Source organism: Epinephelus lanceolatus, chromosome 24 (assembly GCF_041903045.1).
Source record: "Epinephelus lanceolatus isolate andai-2023 chromosome 24, ASM4190304v1, whole genome shotgun sequence".
Classification (NCBI taxonomy): Eukaryota; Metazoa; Chordata; class Actinopteri; order Perciformes; family Serranidae; genus Epinephelus; species Epinephelus lanceolatus.
The window spans coordinates 16,858,593-16,885,909 of NC_135757.1; the positions used below are offsets into that span (position 1 = coordinate 16,858,593).

Sequence of the window (27,317 nt, forward strand, 5' to 3'; positions counted from 1 at the left end):
CCAAGAACTGTCATCTTAACATTTTAGTTTTTACTTGGATTAGACGGAAAAAATATAACATGTTTATTAGTGAGGTGCTGGTATGTGGATTTGGTTACATTTAGACAGAGCCAAGCTAGCTGTTTCCCCTTGTTTCTAGTCTTTATGCTAAGTTAAGCTAATCAGCTGTTTTAAATTTAAAGTCATTTTTCACTTGTGCAAAGCAAAAATGCAGTGCAGGAATACAGATAATCTACATGCAGATTTTTTGCTTGACAACAACTATGCACTCTGGGGCCGATTAACATTAATAACACAATACATTTGACTCCCCAGATTTGATGCTAATGCTAGTTGTTGTGGCTAGCCTCGTTCCTTTGTTCGGTGTTTGAAGTAGTCGTTGCAGTGTTTGTCATACAATATGGGGCGTTGAGAAACCAAAGTCATGATAAGATGTTTTCCTATTTTTGTAGGAAGCCAGCCATGGCCTGGACGTGTAACAGCAGCTGGAACAAAGGTTTCATTAGTCAACTTTATTTTTCAGTATAAGAAATCAGAGCTTTGTTCAGCCATGACAAAATGTAGCAAAACATTTATTTTGACAGAAGTGGTGGTGCATTGAACACCCTGTTGTTTTCCACAGGCGCACTTCCTTTTATTATGGCAAGGGTTTTTTTTTTTTACAATTCAATTCAAAGGGACTTTGTAATCATGGGAAACATTGTCAAAGCAAGTACAAAATAAAAACAAAAATTGCATGCACAATAAGTAAAGATCTATCAGGGTTGGTTGGTTTATGTTCATGTAGTTGCTGATTGGGTAGCACCTCTGAAATACCCACGAAACAAGAGAAAACATCCCTCAAAACCCGTTGCACACTATTGCTCACCATTTTGAGGAAACATGTTGTTCCACCTGGAAACCTGGACAAATATTTTTCCTTCCACATGAAGGTTCCACAGGTGTGAGCAAGTATTCGTAAGAACCCACAAAACCAGTTTTTATAAATGTCCATGCGAATTGTTTGGGTAAAATGCAATGCGATACGATAGGATTTACTTATTGTCCCTGTGGGGAAATTCTTCTTAGACTCCGGAGCTGCACAAGTATTGCTGCCTTATAATACTAGTCCAGAGGAAATGAAAAGCATACATCATAAAAACATAAAAACGCATACTACACATAACAGTATTGCACATGTGGCATTGATCTTCTTATCTATGTCCCAGAGAGAAATCGGACATGCACATTTCCCAAAATACGAAACTATTCCTTTAACTGCATCATGTGATCAAATTGAATGTGTAGTACTTCTATTTTAAACCAGTATATGACTCTAAAATAGCATCAGATTGCATTGCTTTGTATCTATTTACATTTTGGCATGATTGGTAGATGAGAGGACTGTTACGAGGTCACCGCTAAAAGTAAATGGCTGTTTTTTTAGGTATTTGATTGATTTTATTGCTTTAAGTCACATACAGTACAGCTGATAGTTGATAAACGGATTAGTCCAGTGGTTCCCAACATCCACATCTGAGGAGTCACAAGTTCATTAAATGTATAAGAAATAAAAGAAAACACATTTCTGTCACACAAAATTCATCTAATTTTTTTGCCGTTTTTTTTTTTTGCTCTTTTTTATGATTCTTCCAGCTCTTTAGGCCTCTAAAAGTCCTGCAGATGAAACAATCTATGACAGACTAAGCTAATCTGAAAAGGTTGGGAACCACTGAAGAAGTCTGGACTGTTGTCGGACAAAGTAAGCAAACTGAAGGTGTTAGGTTGGGCTGTGGGAAATTGTAATAGACATTTTCCACTATTTCCTGACATTTTATTGGACAAACTCACCAGAACAAAACCTCCGATAAGTGACAATGATGCTACCAGAGAGCGACTGAACCAGTGTGCCCTTCTGATATCGCCTAAGCCGGGAAGAGATACAAGGGTCATTTGAGAAAAAAAGCTTCAGCATACAGTCCAGCTGAGCCCAGGTTGAGGCCCTGAATCTAAAGGTCAACTCCTGTTTGATGATCGTGAGTCGGATGAGGAGCTGGACCGTCCTCCCTGCTGGTGCTGACATTTAGTTTGTGTTGCTGATAAATATTGGACAGGTTCCCCTCCCTGATTCCTTGACCTTACAAGCACAACTTGTTTAATGTTACACAGAACATTTCAGTCCTTCATGGATCAGTGCTGCTGTTTCATAAATACCCAGATGTTTAATATTGTGCTGAAAGTGGACAGTGAATATTAGAAGGTGGCCAGTGGTGACTTCGGCGCCTCTTTTTTTTTTTTTTTTTTGTTGAATGAACTTGTTGGCCGCGTTTAGAGTTATTATGCCTTGTAATCCACTTTACTGGCCAAAGCAAATCACTGCTGCCACACACACAAATCCTAAGAAGCTTCTTCTCCACACTCTTTAAGGAGTGAGAGTTAGCAGAAAGTCACTCTTTATTCAGCTTGTGTGCATGCGTGTGCGTGTGTGTGTGTGTGTGTGTGTGTGTGTGTGTGTGAGCGATAACTTCAGGGCAGGAAATTCATCAGTTAGCCGGCACACATTTGATATGAATGACACTAATGTGTTTATTCAGTCCAAGGTGAACACAGGAGATGATTTGACTCTTAATCAAAGTAGATATGTTGATGTGCACATGATCCTTCGTGATTATTTAATCCACATGACCTTTTCTTAAGCCATGCTAACAAGTATTATTTGCTGTGTGTTTGATAACTTGACTTCTTAAAGGGATAGTTTGGATCTTTTGAAGTGCGGTTGTATGAGGTACTTATCCATAGTCATTGTATTACTTACAGTAGATGGCGGTCAGCAAGCCCCCAAGTTTGGAGAAGCATGTAGGAGTACTATCATGGAAACTAAGCAATGCAGTGCTGTGGACGGGGGCAGTAGCAAAACAAATTTTAGACACCGAAAAAATCAACATCAGTTTAAGTGTACACTGTATTGAGAATATTATGTACGGCCTATGATGGGGAAGCTGTTAATGGCTTCAGTTCTCCATTTATGCTCTCGTCAACAACACCAGACTCCGTTGACAAAAGCAGTAATTTTGCCTCGATCTGTTAGTAAGTTTGTGTTATTGTTAGGGGTGACAATCATGATACGTTAACACAATTTGTCACAATAAGGGTTGCAGCGGTATGAGATTTTCATGGTATGATGACCGCCTCAGAAAATATTGGGGGTTCACAGTAATGACCCTTATAGGAATGACAACAGAAGGGTTATTGTTGGTTGAACAAATGTTTTATCACTATAATTGAAACTTGAAACTATTCACAGTTAATGGAGGTTTGTGTAAAAAGTCTCCCCTTTGAAAATAACTAAAATAAAATTGAAATTCTTGGCCCAGTTGCATTTTTGTTTTGTATCATGGATAGGCAAGTGTACACGATGTGATACACATCAGCTTTTATGTCAAGGTATACCCTGAAACTGCAACCCTAGGCTGGAACCTATCCTACCGACCTAACTGTGACATTGGGCGAGAGGTGGGGTACACCCTGGACAGGTTGCTAGACTATCACAGGGCTGACACATAAAGACAGACAACCATTCACACTCACATTCACACCCATGGGCAATTTAGAGTCACCAATTAACCTGCATGTCTTTGGACTGTGGGAGGAAGCCGGTGTACCTGAAGAAAACCCATGCTGACACGGGGAGAGCATGCAAACTCCGCACAGAAGGGCTCCCCCACCCCAGGGTGGCAAATCAATTACCTGAACAAGCAATTGATTTTATAATTCTAGTAGGCTACCGAAAGTTAATGTATATTGCCATGCAAAATATCGTGATACTATGCTGTAGTGTTTTTTTCCATAACCCCTAGTTATTGTGTGACTTAAGTGAATCCAAATCAACACTTTTAAACGCCAAACTCACACAATAACACAAACCAACTAACTGATCGAGGTGGCAGTAGTCCAGCAGCTCCTGTGTTCAGCTGTGTTAAATTACTGTTTTCCTCTGTGGAGTCTGGCTTTGAACAGAGCAATGTAATGACTTCAGTTCCCCTGAATCACTGTCTGATGGCAAGATAAAGCTGTGAAAATGTAAATATAGCGTACGCTTAAACTGCTAATGATTTTTTTTTAGGTGGCTAAAATACATTTGGCTGCTGCCCCTATCCACAGCAGCACATTGCTTTACTTCTACGTTGGCACTAAAGCCTGCTTCTCCAAACTTATGGGCGTGGTGACCAATATCTACTATATGTAATACATTCACTGTGATAAAGTAACTCATACAACCCCACTTCAAAAAATCCAAACTATCCCTTTAAAACCTTCAAATGTTGATCTGACTAAAGTATCAGACAACAGATTGTTTACCTGCTCAATATTTGCCAATTAACATGTGAATCCAGGAGCAATAAATGTAACCATCAGCGAGGAAGCTGACTATAATAGTAGCTGATTTGGACAAACTATCATTGTGCTACAGCTTCTCTCTCACACACACCCACATAGACTCCAATGTGTGCACTTGCTGTTACTGGCATCCGTCTCCTACTTGTCTTTGTTACACATAACCACCTCTCACTGAAGCTCTCTCCAGTTTTCTTTCTCTTTATGGCAGTGTTTCAATGACAATATCAGGGAGAAAAAGGCTCCCACACACTAGATTGATGCTTGTATGACTGCAACGTCTTCATCAAGGAGGGCCATGTGTAGACTTCACATGATTAAACCCAGGTGTGAATCCCAGGTGGAATTCATTACCTTCAATTAGTGTTGCATTGACACAAATGTTGAGTGAGCACAAAACAAATTGGAGCACTAATCAGTTTCCAATTTAAGCACAAAGAGAAACTTTAAACACAACTACTACATCTACAACTCCAGGTCAAATCTGATGAGTTTTGCTGCGTTTTCAGTTTTGCAAGGAATCCAAACCGCCCAAACTTAAAGGTCTAGTGAGACTCTGACTCCTCTTTAAACATTAAAAACACTCATGTTCTGTCTTTGCATGCTCTGAAACTTATAATCTGCCCCTGCCTGCAGATCTCAGACATTGTGATTGATTTGTTGCAAATAAACTGCCACAATCCTCCTTTTTGTTTTCTTCTCCTCTCTTTCCTTGCCCTCTTCTCATCCCTGCTTTGTCCTGATTTTCCTGCTTATCTCCTTCTCCAACACACACACACACACACTCATGCACACACCCTTCGCCTATTCTCCTCTCGCCCTGGAGGTGTGTGAGGTTGCAGGAGCATGTGAAAGCCGTCACACAGGGAGAGGCTCATGTGTTCCTCATTTGAAGCCATTTGCCCAAAGCATGCTGTCAGCCTCCATCTGGATATGTGTGTGTGTGTGTGTGTGTGTCAGTGTCGGTGTGTGTGCTTGTATTTGTTTACGTGTCAATGACCAGGAGTGGTTTAAGGGAATGTCTGTGTCGGTGCTTTGCTTGCACTAAAGGAAAGCTCTATTTTAGTGTGCACATATGTGGGCGAGACCGTGTGGTACGCCGTTGTGTTCATAGTCAGCCCTCTCGGTCCCCACACTGTGGTCACATTTATATTTAAAGTCGCCTTTTCTGCTTGCATGTTCATAAAACAAGCAATATTTAGTTTGGATGTGTCTATTTGCCATTTATTTTCTGCACGAACGCTGGCAGAGTTGGGGAAAATTGCTGAAAAATAGCTTTTTTGTGTCCTACCTTGAAAAACAACTGCCTGTTTATTGTATCAAGCATCAATTTAGAACATTTTGATTATAATGTAAAAGAACGATTGGTCGATTGGTTGACAGAAAAATAATCCGCAACAATTTTAGTAATAGATCAGCCATTTTAAGTGAATCTAAGTAACTTTTGCTGGTTGGCGGTTGCTCAGGCCACAAGTCACATTTAGAGAAAAAATATAAATGCATTTGCACATGTAGCACAAACAATATAATAACAGAGGCTTACAGTTTAAGAAGAGCCATCAAGTCTGTGAACTAGCTCAGTAATCTGAGTAGCACAGTAAAATTTATTGTTAACATCAGCAAACATTAATGCCACCATATCTTAAATGTTCTAACATTGGCCTACATATCTGAAGTTTGCAAACACTGGCCCCCATAAAGTTTGCTAACATTTGCTTAAGCCACCAGATATAAACACTGGCAACATTAGTCACCATATCTTTAAAGGGACAAAAACATACCTGTAGTGTTATTTATCAGCCTATATAGTTTTGGTGTGAGTTGCCAAGGGTTGGATATACAGACAGTAGAGATGTCTGCCTTCTCTCCAATATAATAGAACTAGATGACACTCAGCTTGTGGTGCTCAAAAGTGCCAAAAAATAAATACATTCAAACTCAACAGCAATGTCTCATTACAGAAATCATGACTTTGTTACTCAAGATAATCCACAGACCTTGTTGTGGGCAGTTTAATGTAGGAACTATTTTCTCTCTGTCAAACTACACCTGCCAACCGTATCACTGCGCAAAAGGAAGCGTGCATCTACTGCTGGCTTACCTAGCACCACCATGAATGTATTAAGAAAACTGGATACAGCGTTGAACGCAGGGCCTTGTTCATTCCTAAGAGAATTGCACAGTGGCACATGAAGCCATAATGGTTTAATTATCGGCACTACCTCCACACTGTGTGGCCCATAATGCAACTGGCTACACTGGCCAAGTGCTTCCGAATGGCTAACTTCCGGTTTAGTGCTCCACTAACTTGAATGGGGATGAAATTATTCAGTGCAGCTCTTCTAGACTTTCTTAATGTTGTGGAATGGAATAAATCAAATCTTGATAGTGCAACAAGTCATATCATGGAAGTTGTGACACTCAAAAAAAAATGTATCAGCTGACTTCCAGATATCTCTTTCACCATGTAGGTCAATGGGGAAAAGTCATTTTGGCTCCAGGGCATCACGAGACAGACCTGCAGTTGTAATTCCACTGTTTGGCCACTATGAAAATTGACTTCAGAACCTGGCGCACTTACTTAATTGAAACTATATGTAGCTTTTGAAAGAAAAATTAATACATAGTTTGCCTTCAAGTCACTAATAAAGCAAAAGTGCCTCAACATTTTCTGGTTTCAGCTTCCTAAATGTGAGGATTTGCTGCATTTTGCTGTTTTATATCATTGTAAATTTAATAACTCTGGGTTTCTGACTGTTGGTCTGACAAAACAAGACTTTTGAGGATGACCCTTTGGGCTTCAGGAAATTATTATACACATTTCTTAAACAATTATCTGATGTTTTATAGACTAAATAATTAAAGATGAATTGATACTGAAAATAACTGTGCAGCCTGAGAAAGAAGCAACAGATTAAAATAATTTGGAAACAAGTGCACAAGCTACCACGCATCATCCTCCAACACTGCATCTATGTTTGAACCCCAGTCTGCAGTGGGTATATGAATAGCAGCAAGTGGCAGGTTGGCGCAGCATGCCTTGTTCCTGAGTGATGCCAACCTCCTCTGGCCTTCCTCCATCACCCACTGATGCCCAATCTGCTCTTCTCATCCACAGCCCATAAAACGCCTGATGCCGATTAAGCACTCGTCATTGTTAGCCACGGCTGACATCGATAAGTGACTGGGCCTGTATGATGTGTAGGTCATTCTGTGTCCCGGTTTCAGGCTGTGGTCTGTGGTCTGTGGTCCCGCGGTCCCGCGGTCCCGCATTCAGCACCAAACTCACTTAGAAACTGGTGTGTTTTTCAGTTTTTCCTTCATATCTGATGAATAATGACGACGAAGGCTGTGTTTCTGTAAGCTTATCTGTGTTACAGTAAATGAGACTCTTCAGCAACTCATATTTGAGAGTACACGCTCAGTTGGGCCCTTCTGCAAACCACTCACACACACGCATCGCACACATAGTGTTTGCGTAGCCCCTAAGGCTGCTGGAAAGTGAATCTCCATAATCACATCAGGAGTAGGAGGGTGGAGGGGAGGTGCAGGGGCCAGAGGAGGGCCACTGAGTTCTTTGACATCTCAGGGAAAGTGACATCGGCCAAGTCGGTTGCGTAACCGCTGAGCCCATTCAGTTCGATGGCACGGCACTTCTGGCCAGAGGGGCCATTTTACATTTTGGTGGAACAAGACTCGAACTAATAGTGCTCACTCCGCTCTGCTGAGCCGCCACATGGCAGCTCGGGACAGGTGATGCTGCTTCTGAATAGCGGGAGATTAGAGACAAAAGAGAGCTGTTAGGAGAGTTTTCACGCAGTGTAGGCGGTCAGTGGGTTATCTGCCATCGCCGTTCAGGTCTGCTGTCACTGCACCCTGCAGCCAGACACCTTTAAATAAACCCTTTTAATGATCTGCTGGTAATTGTACTCGCCTTATTATACAACATCGCCCCAAAGGGCACCAATATAATTTTCTTGCATCATATTATCCAAATTATAAAAATGCCTCAAGACAAAAACAGGATTCTGAAACTTTCCTCATAACTTGAGCACCTTATGTTGTGTATGGAAGCTAATTTGCACCAGAATAAAAAGAACAGATGAAAAATGAATGAATTAAAAAAAAAAAGCCTAGCTACTATCTTATCACTTCTGATTTAATTTTGACTTACCGTATCTCATAAGAGACCTTCTTGAAGAGGTGGTCTTGGTCTGGTTACAAATGAACTCTGGTGCGGTTCATTTATGGTGAGAACGTGTCTTGACCTCGATCCGAACCAGCTGCAGTCACATGACACATTGTTTGGGTTAAACATGAGCATGTTACTGGAGGATTATTAATGTGCACCTCCTCCTGTACTGCCTTAATATGCACATTCAGCACATCCAGTGTGTCAAAACATTGTTTTCTAGTTGGAGCCGCGCCTCGTTTTCAAACTGTATGGTTTGACTAAAATGAACAATGACAGCAATATAGTCCACGATGAGCAGCGCTAAAATCAACCTGCGTAGTTGTCCCTCCATTGTGACATTAGAAAGTGTCACATTTATCTTGGAAGTGTACTCTTCTTCAACGTTTTGTTTACCTCCTGGATTTTTCCTACATGGAAATTCTGACCAATCAAGAGCAGCTTTCTTGCGCAAGGCATTTTATCTGGTCCACTTGTAAATGCTGTTGTGACAAAATGAACAAACTCTAAGCAATTATTAGTCCCTGATTCAGACCAAAGCAAGACAAACTTAGGTCTGAAAGCACCCAAGGCCCTGTTTATACCTGGTATTAAAATGAGTCTTGGGTGATCCAGTCACTAGTGAACATTGCTAAATAAAAGTGTAAACAACAGAGGTGGGATGAAGTCATTGTTTTGCAAGTCACAAGTAAGTCTCAAGTCAAAACTCACAAGTCCTTATAAAGTCCTGAGTCCTAAACTTAACAAAACAAGTTTGTTAAAAAGTTACTTAGCTACAATGCTAATGTTAGCTAAACATTAGCTCGCTATGAATATTACCTTGACTTACTGTTTTTTTTTGTGTGTGTGTGTTTGTTTTTTACTGTTGTTGCGTTTTTGTCTGTAGTTTTGACCTGCACATTTTGCATACTGCAATTTATTTTTTGCTGACCACTGAGTAGTTTTTGTATGTGAGATTATGGAATTATCTCTGGTACCATTTTTCCGACTGGTGCTCAGTAACATGACATTAGTTCTTTATGGTTCTCTCCTGCAACTTGACTGGATATTGTCGGATTGGTTCAAACAAAGTGGAGCTGGGGAATTAAGTGTTGACTTGCTGGGAATTAACAGAGTTATAGTTAGCTGATTCACTAATTGAAGGGAAATAAATTTAGTTGTGGCACACTTGAAACATAATTGAAGTCATGAGTCATTTGTGTTAAAGTCCAAGTTGAGTTGCAAGTCTGCTTTTATTTTGTTGAGTCTAAAGTCATCAAATTTTGTGACTCAAGTGTAAGTCGTATGACTCAAGTCCACACCTCTGGTAAATGGCCACCAAGACCGATTGTGATCCGATTGCTCAAACATTTGCAAAGGTGGTCTGAGAAGCATTTAACCACATATCTTTTGTAGTGTAAACGCTAATGAGTCCTGATGCGTCCCTAATGAGGACTATGCCATCATTGCAGGACATGGTGGTTGTTTGGTGACAGTGCACTAAGACCCCATAACTGAGTCTGCATACCTATTGAGGTAGTAAAGTATGAGTGTGAAGCGCTCCAGCTGCAGCTCAGTTTCTCAGGTGTGCTTGGATGTGATGCTTTACTTATTACTTCTCGTGTTTTCTCATAAGTACTTGCTTGTAGAGTTTGTTTTTAGCGTGCACAGGTTGCACCAGATGAACAGTTCATGCGCATCTGTGAGCGTCCACTCTCATGTGTGCCCCAGCTGTGTATATACATGTATATTTTGTACATTCATTACAGGTGTGTTTGTTGTGTGTCTTGGGAGTTGAGTCCTTCACCCAGCTGTCAGAGTTTAGCTCAGATTGGCCAGAGAAAGAGAAAAACAGAGGAAACCAACATCCAGCAGATCAGCGGGATCAAAGTATTGATCACGCAGCAGAGCGCCGAGAATGGGATTTGAGAGTCCATCATGCTCAATTACGCCAGGCCAGATGCTGACCTTGTGGCACTCATAAAGCTGGCATAACTGGCCAAAGGTTTCTCACAAACAGAAGATTAGGGTCAGTTATGTACCGTGGGCAAAAAAAAGAAAAATGGTTGGGAATGGTGATGGCAGCTGGCTTCATCCTCTTACCTGGCTCAGAGCATATTGTGTCCTCTTGATCAACGCCGCAAACAAGCCGATTACTGAAAACATTTGCTTTGATAATGTTTTGGTTAGCAGATGAATGTGAGATGATTTTTTTTAAGAACAGGAAATGAAACAGAAGCCATATTCAGATGGGCTTTCTGAGGGAATACTTTCCGAACATGAATTATGGGCTGCGTTTGAGGAATAATTCCAGTTTATCACAACTTAGTTTCGAGCCTAATGGAAATAATAACATCACCATAGATGTAGATTTCGGGGGAGGCACAGGGGACACGCCCCCCAATAAAAAATGAAAGTAGCAGAGGACTTTTATTTTGACAAAATTAACATTTACACCATAAACTGATAAAGAAAAGGCACAAATTGATGCATAATAAATTAATAGAATGCAGGAAATTAAGTGTTTAATGCTCAAAATTTTGTGATCTTAACTCTAATCTCCCATTTCATTTGTGTGTCCCTCAATTTTGAAATGGAATCTACGCCCTTAAACATAAGTTTGTTGCTACAACATTAATCTGCAACTATTTTGATGATAGATTAGTTGTGTGAGTAATTTTTCAAGCAAAAATATCACTGTTGCGACAGTATATTAATTATCTGTCAGACTGTAGGAGCTTCTTCTGTTCAGTCTATATTAAATCTAGGTTTTTTCGTGTTACATGTGTTTTCGACATTAACTGTGTATTGGGCTTTAAACAATGCCAAAATGTACCCAGTTCTGCACCCAAATGTATCACATGTAGACACTGGTGTGCTGCGTTCACTGCCTGTTTTGGACTGACACAGTGTTAGTTGTACAAAATGAGCAATTTAATTTTTTATTGGCCTATGGGGAGTTCTAATTATTCACCATTTTCTGACATTTTAAAGACAAAACAAGTAACCATTTGTCTGAGAAAGTAATTGGTGGAATAATTGATCATGAAAATTGTCAGTTGCTTTGACAACTTCGTGCCATGATGGATTTTTACCAATATTTTGAGTAGGGCTGGGCAATATGGAGAAAATCAAATATCACTATATTTTTGACCAAATACCTTGATAACAATATTGCAAAAATATTGCGACTATAGGGTTGACTGTAGACCCTTTCACTGTTTCTAATTACGTGGACAGGATAGCCTATAATATGCATAACAGTATATACTTTTTCCCTAACCTGATTTGAAGTGTGCGCCTCTGTGCAGTCCTTTTGTCTTAATCACATTTAACCATAGTTGCCTTTGTTTTCGTTGACGGGTGGTAGCTGGTATGCCATAAAATTTATGTTCTAAGCCATGAGCCAAGACGTGTTTTGCCTCCAGCTAATAAAATGATGTCATTGTGACGTCGGCCCTAAAAGGTTCTGTTGGTGCTATCGCAAAATATTTAGTCTACACAATGACGTTTTTGACGACGCTGCAAGATGGGTGAAGTGGTATCCTTTTTAGCGACCAAGTTTGTTGCCACCGGCTCACATCTGTTGGGCTAACTGCTGTTTTTTTGTGTTTGTTTTTTTAAATTCACTGGTAACGTTACATAGATATTTCAGGTTTGAGCAATGGGGTCAAAAAGTGACAAAGCAGCATTCTGAGTAAGTTATTAATAACTTACAGAAAAATTGTCTGTAAGAGTCCACCCTACATCACTCATACACTCACACACACCTTGGAGAGGCGCTGTGGTGCTCGTCTTAATTGCCTCCGTCCTTGTCTCAGTTGTGTAATGCATCAATTTTGCAGTTTGGGGTCAGGTCCAGTTCAGATGGTGGATTAATGCATACTTTCAACCCCCACCCACCCACAACGATCATCCATTTGAATGTTTCACCGTGGATATCATCATGGGCCACTTAGACATTTCTTAACCCTAACTGATGCCTTTATTGTTGTGGCAATGTTGTTGTGTTCCAGGATTTTAGCAAATACTTTAGTGTCACAACTGGCAGAAACAATGACAAAACTAAGACCCAAGTTGTAATAAAGTGGAATTATCCTTTAAGGAAACACAGCTTTGTTGTTAACTCCATGACAATGCGGTTTTGATGTTCTGTCATGGTTTTTAAAAGCGTCTCATAAAAGCTCTGAGGAGCATTTTATCCTTCAACTCAAGTGGAAAGATGGAAATCTCCCAAGCTGAAGTTATGAGGTTACGAGTTTGTGTGTGTGTGTGTGTTTGTGTGTATGTGTTGTTGTGGCTGAAGTCTGCTGCCATCAAACAGATGGGGCTTCTTTTTCATCTCAACCAGAGGAGACGCAGCCATCCATCCCCCTCCTGCCTCTTTCTGCTTTACTTTCCCACACCTTTCCTCTCTTTCTCTCCCTCCCTCTGAGGGTCCTCCTCAACTCTTGTGGGAATCTACCCATAATGCACTGTGAGGAAATTGCCCCATAATGAATACAGCACTTCTAAATTGGAATACAGCCGCAGGCAGGGACCAGACCGGCCTCTGAAATATTCACAAAGCTTTATTAACACTGTTATTCCTGGCAGATGCACTGTGCCTACGAACAGTTGGCGATAATCATGCAGTGCCACTGGGTTGTACAGTTTATAGCAAATTATTAGGACTGTCGATGTCGACTTCCCTCAGTTTATATTTAAATCTGCTTTATAGGCATGGCAGAAAGGAAATCAATGTTGCCAGAGAAATACATCACATAAATTCAGGCGATATTATCCAGAGATGGCAGATAAAAGCTGCTACTGATGCAGTTATTTTGAGTGTCCAGTTCACTTAAATTAATTTGCATTGCATGCTGTATTTTTCTTTAATTCTTTTAAATGCTACAAATTCAAATCTTCAGTAGTGACCATGTGAAAATGAAGTTTGCAAGGCAGCATGTATGTGAGGGATTATTTCATGGCGAACACTCTTCATTTCATGTCGTGGGTGTCAGATGATGGACAGGAAGCGGAGCTTAATCACAAAGGACGTCAGCAAAAGACTTTGAATACGAGTGTGATGACAAAAGGACTGAATTAAATGGTTTTGTATTGACTGTGTGGATTATCTGTGGAAGATATTTTTCAGATAGCACAAACTGCTCCTTCATGCTTCTGCATTCTTGGTGATTTTCACCTGAACATAAAGCAGTTATAAACAGTGATTTTATATGAACAGTAGATGAAATGATTAATGTGAAGGGGTTGTGATGAACCCACAGAAAATGATCACCAGACTCAACAGTGCTCTGATTAACGCTTGTACACAACCGGCTCAGCACCACAGCAGACAAAGTTAGCAACTAGCTGGTGAAAACAGTGTAGCATTTAGCAGCTAAACAGCCAGATATTTCCCTCATGGGTTGGTGGAGACCAAACACAGAGATAAAAGGAGAGTGAATATTGGATTTACATTCATCAAGTTGACACAAATGTGACTCCAAATCAATGCTAAAGTTGCTCTATATCTGCTAGATGTGAAAGTAAGCAAATGTTTGTGAGCACATTCACCATATAAATTCATAGACTGTATAGAAATAGTGCACTTTGTCAATGTGACTGGTGTCGTCAAAAATACATAGACACGTATAGGATTTGACTAGTTGACATTTTCCACAGTATTGATACACAGGTACCAGCTGCACTGTCTTGCTCTCTCTTATAGTTGGAAGTACGCTAGCTGCTAGCTTGGTTAGCACAGTTCATTTACAGTCCATGGTTAATTATGATAATGCTATTAGGCTGGGAGCCAGGACCAGCCGTTAGGATGTTTCATGCTACCTTTTTTTCCACTATTATTTCCTGTTAGCCTATGCCTTGGGCCATCACAAGTTGATAACGAGCATCCCCAACTTGGGCTGTTTGGTCTCAGGGGGCCAAAAACCCCATTTGTTTGGCATGTTTCTAGTGACATCATGTAAATGCAAATATTGAGGTGCTACAGTTGCATAAAAAGTCAGACAAGTATGAAATCTGGCATGGATCTGGCAGGTGTAAACCATTTATAACAAAATGTTCTTACTGGAAAAACTGAACATCTGACTCCTTAGAGGGTTTTTTTAGTACAGCCCAATGCTGAACAAGATTTTTTTAAGGCAAACAAAATGTATAATTAACTTTAATAACCTGAAAACCAGGCCCCCAGAAATGCTGCTCAGCCTTGCAGCCAATTTTTCCCAATGGCCACTTGCAGTATTGCTGCGAAAAAAGCATGTTTCTCACAGGCCACCATGACAAAAGAGACATCTGTAGAATTAACAGGATACCTCAAATTGCAAACATGGTCAATTATGAATCTTTATTTTATGGATTTTTGATCCATGTAGGTTTTATATTAGTAAAACCTCCCTGAAGCTGAGAAGAGTAACATTTGTAACGTCATCACAATGTAAAGTCTATGAGTGGAGCAAGAACTTGCAAGCAGGGCTAGTTGGAGAAACACTACTGTGCATATTCAGTGGGCCCCATACCACGGAAGTAAACCTGGAAGCAAAAAACTTCTTTGGTGTATGCACCAGGCGAGCAACTCCATTGGAATGAATAGGTGCCATTTTGCCACCTGGTATCTTGTTATCATGGTAAAATCTATGTTGAAAACACACTGAAATAGCAACAGCTACAGCTAATGTTTTACATACTGTAGACTCTGAATCTGGGATTACGCCAACGTTGTTGCTGATGTAGTGACTTGTCAAAAGATGGCACACATTTGTCACTCATAGCAGCTGTGCTCTTAATTATGCATAACTTAAAGCCTTAATAATATTTAAACAATGAGTTATATAAAAATTCAATCCCCGTACAGTTGTTGTGAACGTGGAAAGTAGCTCCGGAGACTAAAACTGTTTTCTGTATCAGGCTGTAAACATGTCTTTCTGCTGTAAAGTTGGGTGTTCCAACATTGGATTCTATGGGGACTGACTCAATTTTGGAGCCAGCCTCAAGTGGCCATTAGAGGAACTGCAGTTTTTGGCACTTCAAAGCCCCAGAGGTTGTCGCTTGTATCAGCTGCATAAGGTGATAAGATGTCAGTGTTGTAGCTTGTTTCAGCCGCCCCAAAGTAATGCAGGTTTACCACAGATAATCAGTTTAACATATGACAATGCAGACATCAAGAATAACGAAATATTTTTTTTTATTTTTGGCCTATTTCTTGTGTATTGACCGTCTGTATCACTTTTTGTTGTACTATGAATTCTTTAAGTCCCCCATTCATCTCTCCTTTATATCAAACTATACAAAATCTGTTTGACCTACTTCCTAAAGCCTCTAGCAGGCTAGATTTTACACCGTTGTCACCATGTAGCGCCACTCTTTAGGTTTTCTCATTCAGGTTACATCACTCTACACTGGTCTATGTGTGAAGTGGCTGCGAAGGACTACGCTACCGCTGAACTGGGTCGTGGGTAACACGTTGCTATGGCAACTGCTATTTGCCAGCCCTGGGGCCAAGAACTGCTTTTTCGCTTACACTTTCTCTCTCTCTCTCTGTTCTTTCTCTGTTCTTTCTTTGCTCACTCTGCCTCTTTCTTCACCTCCTTCTCTCTTTTTCCTCTTCCCTTTGTTCCTCTGCTCGCTCTCTATCGATTTCTCACTCCGTCTTCCTCTCCATTCACCTCTGCTTTCCTTTTTCTCTCCCATGCTCCTCGCTTATGCTGTCATTCCTTCTCATTTTTTTCTCCATCTCCTTCTTTCATCCCTTCTTTTTGTCTTCATCTGTGGGAAAAACAATGAGTGAGCATCTGTCTATCTGACTGTCACTCTCAGCTGCAAATTGAAATCCTAATTTAAGCAGGGGGACATTTTCTAGTTTTGTCCTGCAGGCCACAGAGGAAGCAGAGGAAGAACAAGCTTTAACAGCAGGGGGTGTTAATCCTTAATTGCAGCTCTTGTCTGTCAAATTATTTGCTGTTCTGTGGCTTCACAAAATGAACTCAAATTCCCAAATCTTTCACTCTTTTATACCGGCGAGCTGGGTGTTCAGGTGCCTTCACAGACAGCCTGTAAAACATTCCCACATACTGACGCACCGTCCTTGGTCTGAGATTGTTGAGATGATATACGATACAGCGTCGTAACAGGACCGTAACATATTGTCTAAGCGATTAACTCCAGCTGGCTCACTGTAAGTACAGCGTGGGCACGCAGCCATATTTCATAGAGAGAGCAGAGAAGAAGACAAGCAGGGCAAAGGCAGAGACAAGAGGTAGCGAGATGCAGTGAGGTATAAAACGAGAGCGATGGGCCGGCCTCGGTGTGTCACCTAAATTCTACTCTAATGAATAGCCCATTGATTTCCATTAGGGCTGGCTGGAGCTGACCACTCCGGCCTGTCTGTTTCCCATTAGCGCACTTTAAAACTGAGGCTGACAAACAGTCGTAGCCATGGGCGGACCGGATGAGGAGGCCACTCAGTGTTTAAAAGAAACCTGGGAATTGGTCCATGAAGCTGCATGGGGCCAGGGAGAAGACAGTTAACAGCAGGAATTATACGAGCCTTAAATACCAGTCATGCACTCTCAAACATTTTTCCCTAAATGAGCACAATCTGCAAATTTAATGTCACCTGGAAATTCTTGATTTGCATTTAAAAAAGCAGGATTATCACATCTCAGTGGCGGGTTTTACTCTCCTCTCTAAATAAAAAGGCAGGAAGACTAACATATTAAATTACCTGTTGAGATTGACCTTTTACAGCAGGATGGAGTGTCAGTGCAGAGCAGCTTTTCAACAGCCTCCAGGTCCTCATTGTATCGACCACTGAGTCCATTGCGGTCCCCCCCACCCCCCTGGAGGCCTGGCCTGTTTCTCGGCTCAGGATTTTAGAGCCATCCAGCCTTATCAGCTCCACCTCTCCATCAGCCCGCTTCCTTCATTAACATTAATAGGATTTGGATCTATTATGCAACGAGCCTCCGCTTCGTTACACAACGCACAGTCTTCAGCAGCAGCAGCACACTTTGTAGGGGAGCAGTTGCATCTTAGATTTATGGCCTGGGTTTTCATTCACTCAGAGGTAGAGTGGAGGGGTTTTCAATTGCTGGCACATGACCCCACACTGAGGTCAGAAACCAGCCTTTACAGAGGGGTAAACCACAAGGGACCACAACAAAAATATTCTTATCAGAGAAAAACTATGTTTACTAAGACTTTTAAAAGGTGTGTGAGGATGCAAACTGATTAGCTTCACAAATATTTGATTAAAGTTTATGTAAATTAACAGCTGTTTGTTAATAACCTAAAACAGGTGAATAATAAGTCATAAAATGTGGTAAATTTACAAATAAAGTTTCAAAGTTTGAGGTTGTAAAGTTATTAAAACAATTGAATCTTGCAGCTCATTCGCCAGAAGAAACTGTGGGCATCGTACAAATCTGTTACACTTGTACGCCATGAAAAGCACTGTGCCCCCAAAACCGCCAAGTGAAAACAGGATCTTGACGATCTGATTTTTGTGCCTTAACCTAAACACACACCAACCACAGAATTGTTTAACTGTAAAGTTTCAACTTATCTACTACATAGTAATGTGCAAATGACTAAACTTCCTGTACAGAATGGTGTCTTATATCTTGATTTGTACATTTTGAGAAATTGTGTTAAACTGTCCAATTCAACAGACAAAAAAGTTTTCCAATTCTGCTTTTCCTTTGTTGCGCATACACCTAACCTGCTGCAGACATGTTAGCAGGCTGTACGTAAGCTAAAGGCTAACATCATCATGGTAACACCGAAACACTCCGCCTTGCAATGGCTACAGAGAGCTGCAAGCTGCAGCCATTTGATTCTGTGGCAAAGTGTGGCCAGACCAAAAGTTGGGGATAGTTTTTAGCAGCTTTTAGCAGCAAATTGTGGCCAGAGAATATCTGCAGCCAATCAGTAAACAGAGCCCTGCGACTCCTGTGACATGTTGACTTGTGTTACGAAGAATTTCTTCCTGCCTGATATATCTCGCCTGCAGAAAAATGTAATTTGGTGTGTTTTCAGTGTAATATGCTCAGAATGACAATGCTAACACGCTGATGTTTAGCAGGTATAATCTCTACAGTGTTTACAGCCTTATTTTAGTGTGTTAGCATGCTAGCATTTGCTAATTAGTATGAAACACAATGCATGGCTGAGGCTGATGGGAATGTCATCAGTTTAAAGTTGTACAAAGTGAAATTTTGATCAGATGAAAAGTCATGGAATCACCAAAGTCAGCTGGATTCATCATTTGGAAATTATGAATGTCTCTACTAATATTCATGGCAGACATCTCCCAGCAGTGATGCTACCAATCATTATTCTTCCCCTCAGTGGGGCTGAAATCAATCTGCTCGTTTAAACTCATCAATAACAACTTGAAACACCAAGGGTGTAGGTTTCGTTTCAACATTCCAACACATATAATACAGGGTATTTGAGGATCGTCCACCAGAAAATGTGAGCATCAAACACCTAATTTCCTGCATTCTGGTCAGTTTAATGCACCAGTTTTTTAATTTGTGATGTGTTACACCACCAGATCTGAAAAGTAAAGCAGGTTGGTTTAGGTTTAACAGATTTGTAAGACGGTCAATTGTGTATTCAAGATTTGACAAATAGAAATATTTAGATTCAACAAACTTCTCAACATGAAATAATGATGCTTCAGAGTTGCCAATTGGAGTAGGTTGTCATGGAAACAGCAAAGTGGCACACACAAGACAGTTCATTTTGTCTTTTTTTTCTCTCTCTCCCAGAGTAACTTCCTGCTTTGCTGGAGGAGCTATTTTTAACGGGTGTTATATAAGATGCGACTCTTGTGCTCAATACAATGTTTTATTTTCCCTCCTTTTCATTCCTCTTCATCCTCTTGACTGTGATGGGAGCAGAAAGCACCGCGCTTCCCGTACCTGTATCCTGAGTGAGTTATGGGCTTCACGCTCTGCTACGGTTAATGGAAAACAAATTTACTAATTTATCATCATCATCATCACTGTGTAGAAGCCGCTCAAGCACAGGGGATGAATGTCCGTCATTCGTCATCATTTTGAAGTTGTGAAAAATGAGGCAAATGCTGGTGGAAGATGTAAATAAAGTGTGCAGGGCAGTTGTTGCCTCTTTCAGTTCCTTATGTCACATTTGACGTTTGCATTGGATTTTTAATTGCACTGACACCAAAAGTAAATGAAGCAAAACATCAGTCTTATTCTACCTTCTATCTGCAACAGTAAAACCATCTAACAGCAAAAATATCTTGAGAATATTAGAGGTATAAGATTTAAGTGCATCTTAAATGTCACCTCTCTGATGCCCCAGAAAAAGGCTGTTATTTTGAAATAATTTATTTAGGTCATGAGTTATTCATGCATAAGGAAGAAAAAAAAATCTTGAAATGTTTCTTTAAAGACAAAAGGGAGATAGAGTTGTTTTTTGAGCTGTGTAGGATGTGAGCATGTAGCACAGCTTACATGTAATATTCAGCGCTCCCAGCTGAGCTCAAAGCGAATGCACACTAACTGTGAAAGATGCTATGATTAGCAGCTGGACGTGCCTGACAGGGAGAAGTGTTGTTCTTCTCTTGTGACGCTCTTGCAGCACACGCATGCTTGATTCAGCCTCAGCAGTTTGAACATCCACGCAGTTTTCTGCATATGAGTAATGGTTAAACAGCAGCGGAGAGAAGGCCATTGAGTGTTGCAGTGAGTGTCATCACCGGAGCCGATCAAGCTATTTTATGTGTCATGTTGCAGCAGTCTGCTCTGTATGCTCCTGTTTGGTTTAAAGCATACATTTGCACTTTTAAATCTGACAGATTTAACCAATTTTCTCGCCGCAGAGATAATTTTCCTACAGCTAATTTCAACAGAGTTAATCCTGGTCTCCTTGTCTCCCCCTTCAGGATGCTTCGAGTGCTGCATCAAGTGTCTGGGCGGGGTGCCCTACGCCTCCCTGGTGGCCACCATCCTCTGTTTCTCAGGCGTGGCTCTGTTCTGCGGCTGCGGCCACGTGGCGCTCACCGGCACCTTGACCATGCTGGAGAACCATTTCTCCAGGGTCACCACGGACCATGCCACCCTCACCTTGGTGTAAGTTCTCAATGTGGTTCAGCTGGCTGACAACAACTGTCCCTCGAATACTCAACTGGCTTTCTCTGGGGGCCACTTTTGCAAAATGACAGGAGACCAGGGGCCAGTCACGTATGCAAGGCCATTTCTAGGATTGAAGGGGCGCAGGGGATCCTCCCCTAGCACTCTGTGTGATAAACAAGTTCTATTTAGATGTTTTCTAATGCACACTGGCATCTTATGTATGTAAAAAGTGCAAAAACAATTCCTGAATCAATTTATTGTTATTGTGTATTAGAAAATGGTTGGGGGGCCAACGCGGCACCCTATCGAGGACCGGATTCAGCCTGCAGGCTGCAGGTTGAGTATCACTGGAATAAGGTGCTCTGCTTACTTGCTTTACACTAAGTTTTCATAAAGACTCAAGGAGCATGATGAATCATTGATGAGCTCCTGGCACCATTAATGGTTTCAGTAGAAATCTTGAAGCAACAACTACCCCTGCAGTTATTAAATCTGTCGACAGGAGCCACCCACATTATCTGTTATGATTCAGAATACCCTAAAACGAGTAGGCATGGTGTCTCTTAACTCAAGTGAATGAGCATTTACAGAAAGAGTACAGATACTCTGAAGAAAACAATGAAGGGAGGCACTTAGGCTACAATACTCCTTTTGTTTACGAGACTCAGAAAAGTAAATTTCATTTTTTCAAATGGATCCTGTTGTCACTGGAAGTTTGATTCTCAATAATACACTCTTCAAGCTTCTCTAAGTTATGGATTTGGATCTATTAATGTAATTTTTTAAAGCTTTGCAAAATGAGATTGTCATGTTAAAGCAAAGCTGTGACAACAAGTGGCATTAGGTAACGTTAAGTAATTACTAATAATAGCCATCATAAACTACAGACGAAATGTCTCTAAAGACGGTTAACATTAGCCACTACAGACTACTGGAGATATGTCTCTAAAGTTAGCTAACATTAGCCACTATAATATACTCGTGATATGTCTCTAAAATTAGCTAACATTAGCCACCATAAACTACTGGTAATACACCTCTAAAGTTAGCTAATATTAGCTACCAAAAGCTATCGGTCATATCTCTCTAAGTTAGCTAAATACATTAGCCACCATAAGCTACTGGTGATATGTCTCTAAGTTAGCGAACAACATTAGCCACAGTATGCTGCTGGTTACATCCATATGTGTATATGTATATGATATCTAAGGTTACATCTCTCTTAAGTTAGCTAACAGTTATAATATGCTACTGGTTATATCTCTTTAAAGTTAGCTAACATTAGTTATAATATGCTACTGGTTGTATCACTCTTAAGTTAGCTAACATTAGCCACCATAAACTACGAGTATATTGCTAAAGTTAACTAACTTTGGCCACCTCAAGCTACTGGTCATGTTTTGTCTGAAGTTAGCTAACATTAGCCGCCATAAGCTACTGGTCATGTCTTTCTAAAATAAGCTAACTTTAGCCAGCATAAGCTACTGGGCATATATCTCTAAAGTTAGCAAACATTAGCCACCATAAGCTACAGTACTGCTCACACCAGAACAAGACTGTAGCCGCCGCTGAGTGTATTGAATTCACACAGACAGCAATTTGCAGGTTGTGAAACACAAGGAGCACTGCATCACCTTCTTCTAAAACTTAAATGCCACTAGTAAAAAACAAAACAAGATGCTTGCTACACATTTTTATTGTTGCCAGGCAACCACCCCATCACCTCCTTACCCTAACCAGTCTGTGTAATCAATCTGCCGTAAATGTTTTTTATTATTATTTTATTTATTTTACGGTAATTTAAAGCAAGTTAAAAATGGACAGACAGAGGGTACTTGCTGTAGCACTGGATGAGAGGCTGTCAGCAAACAGTTTGGGAAACAGAGATTTGTGTGCGTACATGAGACACTAAAAAACTAGGGTGGATCATGGGGGGGGGGGGGGGGGGGGGGGGTACCACCAGTTGGTGCTGGAGTTGCCTCGATGATGGCCATTTCCAGGCGTATTTTAGGATGACTTGGGGCAGTTTGACAACCTGCTGTCTATCGTCGGGCCTAGCATAACACAAATGAATACTAACTACAGGGAGTCCTGAGGAGATGTGAGCATTGAATTGCACATTTTTTAGCCCCTCAGAGTTATATACTGTAGGTGCAAAGTTGCCAAGTGCACTTTTAAAAGCCCTATGTTATTAGTTAGATTTATAACATCCTTTCCTTTCTGTATGCCTGTGTTTAGGATCCAGATCTTTCAGTACATCATCTACGGTATTGCCTCTTTCTTCTTCGTCTACGCCATCATCCTGCTGGCTGAGGGCTTTTACACCACCAGCGCCATCAAGAAGGAGCTGCAGAGCGACTTCAAGACCACCGTCTGTGGACGCTGCATCACCGCCTTTGTATGTCAACACGCACACACCGACACACACAAGCAGATGCTGCAAATCATCACACCCACTGACCCAGATACACTCCAGATGAAAGCCTCTAAATGAGATTTAATTACTCTGATGTGTATTTTATAATGTCCTTGCTTAAAATAGTGTTCACGGGCATATAAAAAAATAAACGCAAAACAGTCATTCATAATGCAGGACGGGACAAAGGTCGTCATGAAAGTGATGCGGAGGCGCAATTGCGCACCTCTACTACACATTCATGGACACGCACAGACACATAAGAAAGACAGATGTATGCAAACACTTGTGCACACACACACAGAAACACTCCCACTTTAGCCCTTGAGGGTAACTCTGGCACAGTTTGTCCTTTCTAGCCTGATTACTCTAATTGCTGCAGATGTCCAGTAACATTAGCTTAAACCCGGACACTGAATGTGTGTGGTGGGGTGGAGGTCTTTAAGGAATAACATTAACCTGTTTTTCTGAATGCAAACTTTAGAGGGAAAATTATACTGACAAAATGTGAATCTCTTGTCTGGTTTTGTCCTCTCCTCAGTTTATGTTCCTGACCTACATCCTCGCTCTGGCATTCCTTGCCATCTTCGGCTTCACGGCGATACCTGTTTTCCTGTTTTTCAACATGTGGAATACCTGCGCTGCCATGAAGTCTTCTGAGGCCAACATCACCTTGCCTGACTCCATCTGTGTGGATGTCAGGCAGTATGGTAAGTTGTCCCATTGTCATCGACTACAGAAAACTTCAGTTAGTGATTTCTTAGATTTCTCAGGGTAGCTTTTGACAAAAACGTGACAAGGGGTATTCACACATTGCTTGTGGCCTAGTCGGCAGGTTGATTTACTCTCTCTTCTTCTAATAAAGTGCTTTTCCTGATATAAAAAGCTGACAGTTATCATTAAAGCTCATAAAGCTCTTCCACTGTCACCTTTCATTGAATCAGGAGTAGAAATATCTCAAGCATAAAGTCATGTGGAGAAATCAAAGGAATCCAGAGCTCCATCTGAAACAATGATGCAGTATTAAAGGGTGGATTTTTCCCTCAGTGCCATTAGATGTTTATTATTTTATTCTAATATACACCGCAAACTACTGTTATGAAGATTGGCAGCCTCAGAGCTGTGTTTCTTCGCTCATCCTTGAGTCATCGAGGCCAGTCTGTCCTTTATATTTTTGCTCCTGCTCTGTTCCCGCACACCTGATCTAATTAAGGATGACACATTTTCATTACAGACTAATTGGATCAGGTGTGCAGGAGCAGAACTTGTAGGACAGGTGGGCCTTGATAACTGCCGTTACAAAACCGCAGTTCAACAGGAAAAAAAATGGAGGCTCAGTATCTCCTTAGGTACTTGTCAGATCTTGTCTACTCTTATATTTCTGTATCTTTAGAACTAGGAAGGTACCAAATTGTGTCAGTTTGGGGTTCATGGGGAATGTGGTGTTTATTATAAGAAGCAAAATGTGCCAAATATATACAACTCACTGCAGTTAAATATATTTAACTCACTGCACAAAGTTTTCCTTTGGGGACATAATTTACGGTTGGAAAAAAAGGCAATAAATCACAATATATCGCAATATATGTTATCGCAATACTCAGCATATCGCAAAAATGTTTAAAATCGCAATAATATGTAATGTGACTGAAGTATTGTGATATTATCGTATCGTGGGGCCTCTTGTGATTCCCACCTCTAGTTTAAACCTCGGTGGTCAATTTAGAAGTGAGCACCCCGCCTTTTAAGTCTGTTTAGTTGTGACCCCTCATTACTAAAATATGTCTATGGCCTATTCCACATGGACAAGTGTATTTTTCCCTCCTTTGTTTTTTAAAAAAAACTGTGTCCACACAAGCAAAAAATCTCAGTCAAATGAAAACGTAAAACACAACTGAAGCGCTGTCAAGAGCATGTCTAACCGACAGGAAATGATATAATCCAAACCCTTCAGGGCTGTACACATGCTATGTCTTTAACCGACTGGAAAACACAAAGTCGGACACTGGGCGCTTTTTTTGTGAGAGCTTTCATGAGTGCTGCGGCAGGTTGCGTCTGACGTTGCTAAGCAACCTTAACAGTTGTCATATCATAGCCTATTTACCTCAAAAAGAAGAAGATCAGTGTAGAGCTGATAGATGAAAAGGTCTAACAGCTCTGCACCAAAATGATCAATTTACATTACCAATTAACGGAAGAAGGGAAAGGTATCTGTCGGCTGTGATTGGTTGTTCCTCATCACATGACATGCAGTGCTGGCTGCAGCGTTCCAAAAGTTGAACTCAGTTTATCTCAGGGTGTAGCCCTGGCGCTGTGAAAAATAGGCGCTCAGGAACGTGTGCGCGCTTGCTGCATGGCTACATTATAAACAATTAATTCGAGGGCACAAAAAACGCAGCATGTGTATGGTCTCTAAAGCCACGCTAAGAAGAAGATGTTGGCCAATCAGATGCCTGAAAAACGCTATTATTGGAAGGCTACCAGTACCTGGAGCTAGAGTTGTACCGATACCACTATCGAAAATGCCTCCAATACTGCCTAAAATGCGGTATCCGGTATCGGCGAGTACAGCCTATGACCAATCCGATACCATGTAATGCCTCACGTCATTATGCATACGCATGCTACAGGCAAACGAAACGGAAACGGAGTGGAGTTTAAAAACCGTTCTACTGTAGCCTTTAAAATGTCTTTTTTTAACAAATTGTGTGGCTGCACTTTAACCTGTGTCTTGATCTGTGTCAACACTGGATAATAATAATAATAATAATAAAAAGTTTTATGGCATTCATTCTACTATTATGTATTTATTTCTTAATATTTTACATACAGTTTTAGGAGTTTAGACATACAACAATTCATATCCCATCCATTTTTTTTTTTTTTTTTGTTTTTTTCTTGGGTATCAGTATCGGCAGATACCTAAGGTTCAGGGGTCGGAATCGGTATCGGGAAGGAAAAAGTGGTATCGGTACATCTCTACCTGGAGCAGTGACCTCCTTAGCACAGTCTGACACCTCTGTTCCTCAGTGCAGTTGAAGAGTGACTGTATATTCATGTGTAAATGTCCTTTTAGCAAGGTTTGAACCAGCACTATTTTAATCACTTTCACTAATGCACAAAATGTCACCTCATTCGTGACGCCTCATGAAGGAGATTATAGCATGTTACAAGCCTATAACTCAATTTCCCCCGTCTACATGTTAACACTTCAAAAGGAGTTTCGGAAAATCTTCACTCTGGGTGGAGCTTTACAAAAGATCCGTTTTTGGATCCAAAATGCAGTTTGCATGTGGAGGAAAGGTTAAAACGCATAGAAAAACTACTACTACTACTACTACTTATTTTTAGTAGTTTTTTTTTTTTTTAAAGCATCCACACACTCAAATCTGTGTCCTTATAAATGAGCAAGCTTTCAATCAGAGAACTTCTTCAAGGTGTGAACAAGTGACTGCAGCAGTATAAAAGGTTCACTTGAACTTCACTTGATTAGCCTTAATGCAAAACTCTTGTGTCAGTCAGATGAAGTTGTGTGGCTAACCGTCAAGGGAGTTGTGGACCTGTGTTTAGTGGACTACAAGTTAAAGACACAGTGTCTGTAGAGACGGTCAAATAACACTGTGGGATATACAGACTTCTGCCAAACATAATTATGGAAGTGAAAACACTGAGTGAAGTAAAATAACAAACATATTCATATACAAGTTGCATAACCCCTCTTGTATTTTGATTTGCAGCTGAAGTAAAAGGATCAGATTGCATGCTGTGCAGCATGTCTTTAACGTTTAACAGAAACTCCCCTGATCAAGGCAAGTGAGCTCAAAAAATGCCTCGGCAATAAAAGCTTTTAACTTTCCACGTAAGAGAACATCCCGGTGCGTTTCACACACCTGCAGGACAGCAAAATATAGAACATTTTTCGAACTACAGTCTGATCCAAAATGCTTTCTATCTGTCCCGACACTATAAACACATATTTATCTCCAGCTCTGGTTTGCTTCAAATGTCATTTTCTATATAGGAAGAGGTCACAAAACACATTTAGATTATTGAGAGCCTGATTGGATCTCTATGAAAATCCACCTCCCTGCAGTATTACAGCACAGAAACGCTCTCCTATGATTGCATATCTGGTTTTCTGTTTGATGGCCTAATGTACAGTATGTGACCCACATTTGAAGGACAGCTGGCCCGCTTACAAAGTAGGATCACATATGCTTCGTTGGCAGTCATACTGTACTACACTGTATGA

At 40.7% G+C, this 27,317-nt stretch overlaps 1 protein-coding gene across 1 annotated transcript in view; it reads left to right on the forward strand.

The window, feature by feature from the left end:
* Positions 1-27,317, forward strand: part of LOC117255560 (neuronal membrane glycoprotein M6-b-like) — a 40,610-nt gene that overhangs the window by 6,363 nt on the left and 6,930 nt on the right. The window contains exons 2-4 of the mRNA XM_033624590.2: positions 20,460-20,646; positions 22,888-23,047; positions 23,607-23,775. Of these exons, the coding sequence (XP_033480481.1) occupies positions 20,460-20,646; positions 22,888-23,047; positions 23,607-23,775 (516 nt within the window). The remainder of the gene's footprint in view (positions 1-20,459; positions 20,647-22,887; positions 23,048-23,606; positions 23,776-27,317) is intronic.